Source organism: Neodiprion fabricii, chromosome 1 (genome assembly GCF_021155785.1).
Source record: "Neodiprion fabricii isolate iyNeoFabr1 chromosome 1, iyNeoFabr1.1, whole genome shotgun sequence".
NCBI classification, from domain to species: Eukaryota; Metazoa; Arthropoda; class Insecta; order Hymenoptera; family Diprionidae; genus Neodiprion; species Neodiprion fabricii.
In genome coordinates this window covers 23,381,858-23,395,747 of record NC_060239.1, presented here as the reverse complement: position 1 = coordinate 23,395,747, position 13,890 = coordinate 23,381,858, and the positions used below count along the sequence as shown (strand labels likewise).

The following is a 13,890-nucleotide window of genomic DNA, read 5'->3' as shown; positions in this document are numbered from 1 at the left end:
ATATTTTTACTCGTCCCTCGAATGCGATTCAACTTTTACTTTCACATACGCCGAATTATTCGCGGTGTGTGTTAATGTTTTATTTTTTTTTTTTTTCCACCCGTTTAACAAATAATATTTACGCATATTTAAATATAACGTACTTGCGTAAATATATCGTCGAGAAATCGTTTTGTGGTGATAAAGAAAAAAAAAAAAAAAAATACATATTTTCGAACAGGAAAAATTTCTAAAAACAATTGTCTAATGTGAATATTAAAAAGCGATTTGATATTTCCTGTAGGATGAAAATTAACGAATATTATCTTTCTCGTTACCGTAGTTTATAATTTTCGTCGTCTTCGTTCGACGCTTTGTTTCAGCCTCGCCTTGACCTTTTTCCGTTTCACGCAACTGTCGCGTCGTAGCGGCATCGACTATCGATTACGTTGAGCATATGTTATAGGAATCGTTTTTCTCCCAGACGTATTATCGTTAATTTTACCGACGCGACGCCCCCGCAGGCGATTATGGATGTTTGGATCGATATTTATGGCACATGTAGGGGACTCACGTGTGTGCTGGCCGTTGAGCCCTGCGACGAGGTGGAGCCTCTCGACGAGGAGTTCGACGTCGCGGTGTGAAGATGTCCCCAACTTCCGTTTTCACTTCCTCTCTCGCTACGACCGACTAAAGACGGTCTTGGGATGTGCCACGACGGGTTCACCGCGATTTCGCCAACCTGAAATACCGAAAACACGCGCATTTCACTACAAGTGCAAAATCTTCGCTGCGTCTTGTTGTAATCGTTTTTTCTCTCAACTTTCTTCCAATGAATCAACATTTTTTTTTTTTTTTTTTTTTTCATCAAATCTTGTCTTTCCCTTTCGATAGGCGCGAAGAGAAAAGGACGGTTTAATAAACATAAATAAGGTTCTTTCAGGATATATTGAACCTGTACGTGTGACGAAACTGAAAAAGTATTGATGAACAAAGGTTCGAAACGTATAACTAAACCTCATCGGTTATTAAATGTGTATTAAAAAAGATCTGTGATATAAAAAATAAAGATGTTTAAATACTGAATTTTAATGTAAACACATTGTTATTGACAACGTTAGAGAAATCATGGATTGTTTTATTATTTGTTATTTTGTTTCTTTTTTTTTTATGAAATCTTTTTGTCTACAATAGTAAGTAGCTTATCTTATTCGTAATTACAAAGTCAAGTAGTGCAGATTGTTTGATCAAAAATGATAGAATTATTTTATTTCTCTAACGTAATGATTACTTTACGGTTGAAATTTAGCTCTTTTAATTATACGTATATAAGTAGATTAATCCAAGTGAAACTTTCTAAGCCATTGTTTCGTTGGGTTTTTTTTTTCTTTTTATTTTTCTACTTTTATTTTTTACTCCAACGTACGTCCCGCACCTTGTTAAATAAACATTCATATTTTCAAGTAGCGTGGATTTTTTCACAACGGCTCTTCTATTTGACACTTTAACTTCAAATGTTGAAATACGAAGAATTGTAACGAAAATCTAATCAAGATTTCATTCAGAGGCGGTTATTTTTTTCCCAAATGGAAATAATCATATCACACAATTAGTTGGGCACCGGAGCCTTGAGGCGATCCCTTCGGCGGCTAATTTGATACCGAGATCTGGTCAATAAAGTGACGTTAATCGTCTACCTGCTATACATACATAATATAATACATTCGAACTATACATTGTACTTCCGCAATCTCGTTCAAAGATTAGTTCGCACTATTTATACACGCCTGTAAGCTGATTTTTTGCTGTAGAATTTTTAGGCAAATGAAACTGAGAGTCGAGCATTTTGTGGTGTTTCTAAAAAAAAACAAAAATTCGGTGCGAGTAGTTTAGGAAAATTGTTCTTCGACTGTGGAGAAAATATGGCGTATCGAGTGTTTTCGTTAGTCAGAAAATCAGAGTCATCCTGATTAAAATTTACACTGCGAGAAAACAGTTGTTGAATCAACTAAATGTGTAAACAACAGATCTTGAATTGACACAAATAAATGTTTATTTCGACCCCTGTGACCACATATTTAATTGATTGAATTACTTTTTTTCTCCCAGTGTACCTATTTTGATCTGAATTTCTTACGACCGGATACTGTAAGAACTAGAAGGAAAAACCAAAAAGTCATAAACTGCTGGAAAAAGATGCCCAAGGTTTTTTTCCATTGTCATTTGTCACGTACGAAATGCATACAAGTAGGATAATTTGTTAACTTGATAAAGACAATAATCACACCTTCAACAATTGATTGGTATTTGATGCTCTTTTCAACGAGTGTAGATGTAAATTGGTTTCCAACACTCGAAACATGACTATGTCAGCTATAAATACTTTACTTCAATTCGAGTTTTCTTTTACTCATTGTAATCGATGATTAAATATTCATTTATTTCTGCTTTTCATGGATACCGGGTAACGACATGTAATATTGAATATAAGAAGGAGGATATATCGGGACGATCTCTTGAAACTTGAAAATCAACCGCGCATGCGCCAAATAATTCAAGCTCATTGGTCGGCGAAATCTTACCGCAGCGATATTATTGTCTGCGATGCAGGGGGGCCAACATGCACAAAATGTGTACGTTTGAATTTTCAAAGAGCATAAGCATTAAATTCCGACAGTTCATTGAAGAATCAGCTTTACGAGCCAATAACAAATGCTTCCCAAACCTTTCCGAGTCGTCACCTCAGTTATTTGAGATTCTAACCTCGAAAATTCGTGACAATTACACCGCTGCCAGAAACAATTTGACAGCTGAAACTCGGGATGGCCAGCCTGCGGGAACTCGCGCATGCGCAGTTTATTTTCAAGTTTCAAAAGATTGTCCCGGATTGTAAAACGAAGACAGTTGTGCGAAAAATCTGAAGGAGTGTCAGGATAACCAGAACTTGGCAACATTATTCTCGGGTGTCTTGTGCCGTACCAACATGTTTCCATTAACCATTCGTCGCATTAAACTTTGCTCCGAAACCGTGAAAACAAGTTTCGTTGGCGTGCCCTCGGCTTGTTACTCAACCAATCTGAACGATATTCGGTACACGGTTTGCTGCTGCTGCTACTACGCGAATTCCTCGCTACGGTGTAACTCGAGTGTACAACGCGCATGTATGTAGACCGTATATGACGTACTATACACGCGTGAGAAAAGGAGAGACCAGTTGTGTTCTCGAACGTGAAGCAAATCGGAGGAAAAGGGTCGACCCGGCGAACTTGGCCTCGTAACTGTTTCTTTCATTCCTTTTACACTATAACGAATTTTGCGAGTTTATGAAATCCATTACCGCGTACCTACTTGGGAACAAGAAATTACAGCGGCCAATCCCCTGGATATTACAGGTTACAGGTATACAACACGCGTGTATGGTACCCATTATTTTTTAACCGTGCCACCGCAGACGAGTATTGAATCCAGTCTATCACGGTACGATTTCCTCCTATACATTTTGTTATGTAACACTTATGTACCTTGTGCAGAGTGCCGCATTTCACCCGCATATTGTGACACTTTGAACGAGGCAAGTGACCCACTATTGTATTAAGCTATTACTCATTTGTTGGAAGGTTAGCGAAATCGCATTATAGTAATCGTCGATACATTGTCGTTAGCGTAACAGGGTGCAGCTTGTAACGCCATCGTTCGATGACAACAACCAAGTTTCGTTCCAGTGTTGAACGGGAATCAGGCAATATTGTTAATCAGGAATGGCGTTCAAAACTGGGCCCATAAATCTGATGACACATTGAGGAAAGTGTTAGGAACTTGAGTGTCGATCAGGAAAATTCTGGAAATTTTATTATTGAATTGTTAATTGGTCATGTATCATGACGATGCGTTCTGAGAAGCTTGGTACTCGTCATTTTAGTTAGGAAAATCCTGTAAATCTCCGGGTAATATTGTTAATCAGGAATGGCGTTCAAAACTGGGCCCATAAATCTGATGACACATTGAGGAAAGTGTTAGGAACTTGAGTGCCGATCAGGAAAATTCTGGAAACTTTATTATTGAATTGTTAATTGGTCGTGTATCCTAACGATGCGTTCTGAGAAGTTTGGCACTCGTAATTTTACTTGGTCAGGCAAATTCCGTGAATCTCGAAATTCTGGGTTATTTGTAAGTGTTTGGAATGATGGAAATCTATTTGGGAAATCCTGAAAATGTCATGCGGATCTTCCAAAGTTGACCCGTCCGGTTCTCCGCGTTCATTCGGGTATAACACGATACCATAACACTGTACGAGGTAGAGAGGATGTTCGAAAGTTTTTTGGAGCAGTTTTATAGGTTTCTAGACTGCAAAAGGTAGGCCAACGATGAGAATGGAGGAGAGGTTAGGGTTCGCGGATTCGACCTCCCGTGGCGGTCGAGAGTGTCGATGATGTCGTGAAAAACGTGAAAGCGAATCTTACACGCATCCTTCGATCATTCGAATACCCGTAAAACCGTGCGAGCTGCACGTGGGCGAACATTCGGCAACCTCCTAATCATACGAATTGCCAGTGTGACCCCGAGGTCACGACAATTAAGCTGAAATCGTGTGTAGGTATGTCGCTGCTAAGGCTTTGTACCGCCGTCTAGGTACATTTTAATTTCAACGACTTTCGATTATATTGCCGCGTTTCTCTTTGAGATGATACCCTACCTCTTGCTCTTGTGCTACAGGCACCCATCCTAACAGTTTGAGACACCGCATCTCCTCTTGAAAAATTTTTTCGTACAAAATGCGACGTTACAACCGTCTTGGTTCGCACGGTCTGCAACTGTTTAAGAAATGTTTTGTTTCAATCAAAACAATCGTTGATCCACGCTGTGAGTTTGATACTGAAATCCAATTTCCGGGATGGAATCGTAACGTCGAATTTGTCGTTGGGTTATACAATTGTTGTTGTTGCAAGCTTACAATGTCTTAGATTTCCTTGCGAAACGATGATACTTGGGGGATCGATCGTCCGGGAAGTAAGGCAATAAAAATTATACAATTCTGTATAAAATGTGCATTAGAATGTGCAGTGGTGTATCGATCGTTGTGTACCTCTATGCACATACGAAAGGGAAAGTAAATCGAGCCGAGCTAAGGAAGGAGTGGAATTTTAATGGAACGTTCGCAGGCGTCTCAAACTTCTAAGTCACGTAATTATATTTCGATCACTTCTCTCTCTCTCTCTCTCTATCTCTCTCTCTTTACACGTATCTATATGCCTACCGTTTTACCGTTATAAACATACGCAATATTGATATGCGGCGTTGTGCGGTATCATTTTTATTACTCCTTATGTATAGGAGTATTGCGCGTGTTGTGGCATTCGCTTTGTTTCGAAATTGCGAACGTTATTCTTCTGGCTTAGAGATATTGTAAAAAATTTTCGTAAGAACTTACGCAGTCTCTAATTTTTTTTTTTTTTAACCATTTTTTCATTCAAATAATAAAATTAAGACAACGTTTCCTGGATTTTACAATACCATTCGATCTCTCGGTCGTCAGTCAGAAGACGTACTGATATAAAACCAAATTTTTTACACTTGTTTTTTTTTTTTTCTCAAAAAAAGAAACCGACAAATGCTCACTGCCTACAGTCATTCCTTGCCACTCGTTTGCAGGTGAGAAGGTATTTTCTAAACCATTAGAGTTAAAGAGGTCTAAAGTTCAACCAGTGCGCGATTTGAAATCTCCCGACAACTGCTTTTACCTTGACGGATGGTGTATACATGCGTCCAACTATGGAGGTATATACATCTCACCTATCGTGTCTGAGGATGAAAAAATTTCCTCGAGGCACTCCGATTCTTTGATCCAGTTTTTTCATTTCAAAAGTAATTTGTGATTTGTGTCTTGAAAGAAATTCAATTCCTACACTGAGAAAAATTTCATTTGTTAAAGTAACTAGAAAAATTCAGTAAAACAGGTATCGTTGTCGATTCTTTGAAAGAAATCATTAAACATTTTTCAGATAATGTAGATCTGTAGAGTTGAAACACCTCGATACTAGATAACATGGAATAATTGTCAGTGAGGGTCACAATTTGTAGACTTGTTTCCATTGTTCATTCTTCGTAATCACCGAAACGGAAGGAAAGGACGTTCTCTATTGTTTCGTTATTAGCAAAGAAGGATGAAATAATTAGTGTACAGAGCCGGTATATTCTTCTATTAATAACTGACCAAGCTCAGCCGCGAGTCATAGTCCTGCGGACTGAGTTTGCCCTACTACTTGCACGTACGATAGATACGGATCTATTGATCTGTAATTCCTATTAGTACAATGGTGTCATTGACAAGAGCCAACGCAGCAAAGTGACAAGGTTAGCACCTGTCTTATAGCGGCAAGTTGCACTTGCACGGATTAATGGGTGTATAGACAATAGAAACGTTTTAATATCGAACGGAAGTTTAACATTGCAATTTTGCATCCGCCCCTTTTCCCGATATTTATATAAGTTTTGTCAAAACGACGACTGTAGATATATGTTAAAAATTATAAAATTCAAACGCGAACAATTAATTACTCGATCATTGGCGAAAGGCGATGATATTGTTTTGTGGAAAAATCAAATCGATCAACATCTGTGTTCGTGCAGTTAAAGTTATCAGAGTTTCGAAGTCTGTATCTTGAAACTGTGAGTATAAGGTACAAATTCACATGTCGAAACTGATGACAATTTCTTTGTATTTTATTTCGGATATTCGGTGAAGCCTTTTCATCCGATCAATTCACTTTCTCTTTAATAATTTCTCTGGGATTATCCTTCAGTCTATAGATAATTCCACACATTATTGTCCGTACGCATACGGAGTGAATTGCTAACGACAAAATTGTCCGTCGTCTGCTAGAATTCAATGCGCATGCGCTGCAATCCGAGAGCAGTTGTTTGCCAGGGTGACCAACCGTCGTGAATGTAACCTTAAAAATTTTGCCAGTAGTCAATGGCAGTTGTGTCCAACACCGACAGCTGTCAAAATTTTAGAGGTTGGTCCTCCTGTCAAACAACTGCTTTCGGATCGTAGCGCATGCGCGTTAAATCCTAGCGGACGACGGACAATTCTGTAGTCAGCAATTCACCCTGTATACCATCGATTATAATTAGATTGCAGGAACATGCATTTTAAAAGACTTGGCTTGCTTGAGTTATGAATTTGAATCTAGAGTTCGATGGTTAGAAAATTCGTTCGGATATGGAGCAGTTTTCACGATTACGTAAAGATGATAAACAAACATTAATATGTATGCGGTTTCGTTTTCTCGCTTTACTAAATTTCTCCATACTCATGATCATAATATTTTCATCATATCAGCGTCATTCGCCTCATCAATTCGATCTTGACCCAAGTCTGTCTACATCGGTAATTTCGAGCATGCGGTAAAATTGCACGGCAGGATATAAGAGCTGCAGCAGCATTCACGGCGAGTTTTGCAGCGTATTTAATCCCGTCAACGGCTCGGCCAGTGAAAGCGTTTCGTTTTTTCTTTGGTTGTCGACAGAGGTAAGGCGTGTAAATCGGTGCGAAAAGGAGACTGCGAATCACCGAGGAAGGGATTACAAGACGGAGAGTGCATACGACTGTACCGATTCGCGAGATGCGTTTGCGAAAAGGAGAATTTCATCTCTTTCTCTCTCTCTCTCTCTCTCTCTCTTGGTAATACGTAGCAGAAGCTGTCGATGGCCGAGATGCAGTCGCGATTCGCGCAACGAGAAATAAGAATGGAATTTAAGGAGAGCTTATGTAACACGCTGAAAACCTGCAGACGCGAAGAGACTCGCGCGCCGAGTGTGTTGACACCACTCGTGCAAGGAGAGAGAGAGAGAGAGAGAGAGAGAGATAGATTTCATTTACATATATTACTAGGTGTCACGGAGAGGCCTGATTCCTTATACTTCTGTTTAAATTATAAATATTCTTTTCGAAATTGAGGAAAAAATTTCAATTTTTCAACCTATTTATTTTCAGTTCACAATTTTTTTTTTCTTTCTTTTTATCCCTCTTTGTTGGAACACTTTCTTGTAACGCAGAGGAGACGATGTATTATTGACACACGAAGGTAAAAGAAGAAATAAAAATTAATACGAAATCGATTATACCTATATTTATACCGATCGCCGATCGATTGCGATTAATTGTAATTAATTATCAAGTTGCGATTGAAAGATATAACGATGTGTATGTGTGCGTGTATAATTTGTATCGTATATAGGCGTATTGAAACGGCCTTCAAGAAAACATTGCGAGAGTATTTCAGCGGGTAGTGAAATTATTCTTCGTTCGTTGTATTCATGCTTACAGGTATAATGTTTATATTGGTACCCGCTGTTGTTGATTCATCGATAATTCGTTATTTTGAAAGGCGCCGGATCGATAATCGCGCTCGAAAGCGAGTGGAAATTTTTCTTCGGGTTATGTATTTTACATTTTACAAATTAATTATACAATCGAAAACTCCGAGATGGAATAACATCGTATGAATACGAATAAATGTTAGAACTTTTTTTTTTTTTTATATACACCTATTTGCAGTTTCGACGTTGGGAACATAATTGTTTAATCATCGTAATTATGTTACTGATAACTTTTCCATCGCAGCTATTTTATCAAGAATGCTGATTCCTTAACGCAAAGTCTGGATTTATAGATTTGATAAAAAAATTATAACAAGTTTATGGGCTGTTTTTTCGAAATCAGTGGAGAATGGTGAAAGGTGTATTTAATTTTAGAATTTTTTCCGAGGGCCTTGAAAAAATTTCAAAGATTTGTAAAACAAGATGAAAACGGAGTTCGAACTTTCAAATAAATTTTCGAGTCTTGTTCACGTTTTTCGACACATATTATACCGTTTTTGGTTTACGGTTAGTTACTCTGTGAACTTGACGAGTGTCTTGAACCGCACTAAATTGGCGGGTAAATGGGTTGAAAATCTTGGATTTGTTGTTAGCTTTATAACAGTTGGGAGAAAGATGATAAAAACGTGGGAACTCGCTTCATGCTCTCTTGAGTGAGACTCACGTTTTTTTTCGTTTATTATACGAAAACACTTGATGACTGCGCGGTGTATAAAAATGATTAATTGTTTGTTACGTTTTATCGCCAAACCGCTTTGATGCATTGCCTCGTCATGCGTGTTCAGTATTGATAAAAAAACAAAAACCATGCGGAACGAATAGAAATTTGACAAATTTTTTTTCACTCTCTTCTTTAGCGTGTATATACATGTATACTTTCAACTGAACAAACAGTCGCGAGTGTTGGATTCCACTTATTCAGCACGATCTCGAGAAAGACGGAAATTACGAAGTGTCTAAAAAAAAAACTATTCAGAATAACTGAAATTTCTAATTGCCTGCCCTGTGAAAAAAAAAAAGAAATAAAATAACGATGCTATTTAAGCAAACAAATAGAATATCAATAAACGAAACTTTCGTTGACTGATTTCAGTTTCACTCGGTGTGTTAGAATCGTTAATTTTCTTCTTTTTCTAACGTCGGATGTGTCGAGTAAACGCAACATCACGCAACGATATTGATATACATTCAGATCGACGGGAATAAGGAGTTCAAAAGTACGATGTTTTTTTATTTATTTATTTTTTTTATTTAATTTTTTTATTTTATTTATTCTCTTGAACAAAAACCAAGGGGATATGCGGTTTGCGGTTTCAATCGCCGCAGGTGCAGGTCAACGATCACCTCCGGACTTCCGGTCCAGTCTGCGTCCGGTATCGAGTGCGTTCGAGACATTGGCCGACCCTCGAGGACTGAAATTCTCAGCTCCTTAAATACCCCATGCCGGTATAATGACAATGCGATCGTTATAGTAATTGGCAATTTTCATCGGTATGATAAACGTAGGCGTGGCAAACGGAGCTGCCTTCGACTGAAAACCTGGTCCAAGGACCTGCACCTTTAGTCTGGACAAGTTTAACATTTTTTTCTATCCGTTTATCGCTTTACAGACATCTCCTTTGTTTTGTATTACATACCTTTGTGTTTTTACCCGACCATTGTCTGTGGAAATTATGCTCATACGTAGGTTATTTGTTACTTTACCTAATTTCATAGTCAAATTAATGCCAGGGTATTAAAAAGGGGTCATGGAAAAACTGATAATATTAGCTTTCTATCGTTGGAATTGGGAATGATTTTTTCGGATGACAATTTCACTTTTTATCGTCGTGAAAACGAATTGGCTCAAACTGAATTTTTGTATACGTTACATTTTTCAATTCGAATTGAATTTGAAACGATCATAGTGTTAATAAACCGATCGATTAAGGTTTTAGTAACTTACTAGAATTGGAAAATCTGGAAAAGTTATGGAATTTTTTGCCAAAAAATTTGTGGTCACCCTGTTAGGGAGAAAAAAATTTCTCCTAGTTTTGAACTACGACTCCTCATTTTTACAGCCTGAAAGGATGTTGTCAGTAAATAGATTCTTATTTATAGCAATATCAAAAAATTCCCCTTTTTTACGTAGATATATCGAATCCGATACACTTATCTTGGGGACTTGAAACTATTTCGTGACGTTTCCAGGCTTGATCATCAAAGACTTGTGTGAATCGACTTTGAAAGAATGTTTTCGCTGTATGTAAGAAGAAAAAGAAGAATAAGAGGAAAAAAATAATACACGTCCAACTATTCTTTCGGAACCCAATACTCCGGTCAACCTCGAACGGTTATACACCTGTTCTCGACACCGGTTGTCACTTGATGTAACGCTACGTGGCGCGAAACGGATTTTGAACCCATGTCATACATTTTATCGCTTGTACGCGAGAAATATCATATTATATCACGGTGAAATTGTAGGATAGAATTATGCAAGAGGCTGTAGAGAGGACTTGGTTTTTTTTTTTTTTTTTAGAAATTTTGTGATTTAGTTTTTCAGCATTTAGGATATATTGATGATTGATAATACGCATACGAACGCTAGTTCTAAGCGTCACCGAGTCACGCAGATTTCCACTTTCGAAGAATTCCCGTAATGAAATTTTGACACAACTCTGCAGCGAAGAATTTTTTGTCTCTCGTCAATTCGCGCAATATTCAAGAAGTCGAATTTTCAGGCAGTCAGTGGTGACAGTTTTTCTTTATACAATTCGGACTAGCGAGAGGGAAAAATTAAATTTGTTACACGCGAGGTATTCACTGATAGATCGGGCGATGAACGATTGCAATGATTTCTCAAGTGGTTTCGATTGATTTTCAAGTGACTTGAAGCGATTTACAAGCGATTTTTCAAGTGATTTCAAGCGATCTTAAACTGACTGCTTTACAAAGTGGTTTACAATTTCAACGAGTGGATATCCCCGTCGGTTACACGCGATTGGAGGAAAAACTTTTCGTCGCTTAATTAATTATTTATACGAATCGCAATCTGGTATGAAGTCATCTATCTCTTCGATAATTGATGCTTAAACTTTTTACAGCCGTTTATATGGTGTAATCGGTGAAGAAATTTGGTGAAAACTCACGGTGACTTTCCAGATTTTGATCTTACGATTTGTTTCGAAATTCTCTTTTAAACGTTCGTCGACAGTCGTTGACACCGAATCGCAAATAAACCAGTTCTGATCATTGATCTTGATCAGCAATTCTCTTCTCTTCTTCTTCTTTTTTTTTCATGTCCTTTTTTTTTTTTTTTTTTTTTTTTTTGCAACTGATCTTTTCTCGAGATAATCGAATCGCATAATGAGAAGAGCGACTGACGCCGTAAGTTAGTCTTACATCGAAGATGCGCACGACACCAAAATACGTTGACGAACCCTGCGCAAAGGAGTCGAGGTGATGATGATGATGATGATGATGATGATGACGATGATGATGCGGCGATAGATTGACCCAACTTTCGATAGGAAATTGGAAAGTTATCCACATGCGCACCACTTGACACTAATTGTGTTACGTGTACGTACAAGCGTGCATACACACATGTGTGAATATTCACTTCGGCGAAGGCATTGCCAAAGATTTGCGCTATATTACAGGTACGGCGTAAAAAAGTATAATACCGTTCATAGCGTCTGTCAATAGTAATGTTGACATTTCGTGTATATATTTACGCCCGCAATTTACCAACCATGCCGATGTGTTAAAAATTCGATTTTCACCGTATCATATTGCCCGACAGTCCCTGATTTCCTAACAACTTGACGGCGCGAGCCATTTACGTCAACCTCTTTGCCGCACGCACGCTGCTATTCTTTAATTGTAATTCTCCATATTACAGGAGATTGGTTTTCTCGTTGTGAGATGATCAGGTTTTGCAACTCCAGCAATACTATTTGATGTAAATTATTACTATAAATACGTACTACGTTTTGCTTACAATTTCTCATACATACATATATATATATGCATACATACACACACTTATAAGATAACGTGTATATATACGTATACGTAATGTTTCTTACGTAAAACTTTGATCACGCTGCTGTTGACTTCAACGGTATGCAATGTCAGTTTAGTTTTATCGTTTCCATAAAATTGCCTGATGGGTGTATAGCATCACATGCTTTTTTCATTTCTTTTTTTTTTTTTTTTTAATTTCAATGCGTACTCCTATACAAACGCAATATTATAGCTTTTACGGAGATCTTTTACAATCATTATATGTATACAGGTATATTACCTGTTTTCTATTTTTGTAAACATAAATTTTTTCTCTCGATTCAGGAACAATGCATGATTCATCTTCGCGTAAGTGTAATAGATGCCCAAACACAGTGTAACGTAATGTTTGAACGACGTCTAAAACGCAATTTATTATCGTCAACATTACCCATGATCCAAATCTGACCCGTAACCCTTTTTTGGCAAATATCTCGAGGCTATTTTATTATTTATTTTATTTCTTTTTTTTTTTACGGAGACTTGAAATTGGCAAAGCTGTTTTTCACTGGTTAAAGAACTGGATTAGGAAAAAGCCTATATTCTTTGCTAGTTTTTTTTCTTTTTTTTGCGAAATGCTCGTGCGTTGAGAAAATTATCACATTCTCAAGATGGGAATTGAATTGATCTCACTTTACGGCGGTTGTCACAGGACCAGATTTTTTTTCAGTTATCGAATTCAATGTCGCTACTTATTGATTATCATCGATATCGGCTGCAATGCTGTAGAGTTGAATAATCATCGATGTCAACTTGATGGGAAAATAATTTCATTGACTTTGTAGAAAACAGATCTTTTCTTAACAAAATGATCCCCCTTGAATGAAATCGTTACGAATCGACTCAATTTTTAACCATTTTGAAGTGATTCGAAACGAAGCATCGATATCTGAAAGCTCTCGTTCATAATTCCGGTAGGTATTTCCGTTTTGTAACTTTCAACAAGTATTCGAAGCTTGTTAATTTACGACTATTTCCCATCAAGGTTGACAAAAAATATTGACTTACGGTCAACCAATCTCTTTATCAGACTCGCGCATCTAAGGTTGGCAAATATTGAAAGAAATTCTTTAGAAATTAACTCTAATCCGACGCTGGGAAAGAAAAAAAGGCAAAATATTGCCTAATCAGCATTGAGATGGTGGCGTGCGAGAGATGCTTTGAAATTATTACATACCGTAACGTATAAATGTATATTAATGAAGCCCCAAGTTGTCCGCATGTGAATATATATGTATTTTGACGTTGTAAATTAACGATATTTTTGCCGGCCTTGTGACGTCAGACTTAAGGTCGTTCGTAGTTTTTCGACAGATTTATGTCTCTGCCTTACGCTGACGGAATTTCTTGCCCTTGCTACCGCTATGTCTATATATGTACACGTTTAATTCCATTAACTGGCAATAATATTGTTTTGTAAAAAATTCCACCCAACTTGATAAAATGTTGGTGGAATCCCCCCCTCCCCCAATCTCCTAA

General features: G+C 37.6%; 2 protein-coding genes across 3 annotated transcripts in view; one reads left to right on the top strand and one right to left on the bottom strand.

The window, feature by feature from the left end:
• The window catches only part of LOC124180446 (nuclear migration protein nudC), a 140,581-nt gene that overhangs the window by 8,129 nt on the left and 118,562 nt on the right, over window positions 1-13,890 (top strand). The window lies entirely within an intron of this gene.
• The window catches only part of LOC124180464, a 102,078-nt gene that overhangs the window by 3,851 nt on the left and 84,337 nt on the right, over window positions 1-13,890 (bottom strand). For both annotated transcript variants that reach the window (XM_046566021.1, XM_046566010.1), the window contains one exon: window positions 554-721. In XM_046566021.1, the coding sequence (XP_046421977.1) occupies window positions 554-721 (168 nt within the window). The remainder of the gene's footprint in view (window positions 1-553; window positions 722-13,890) is intronic.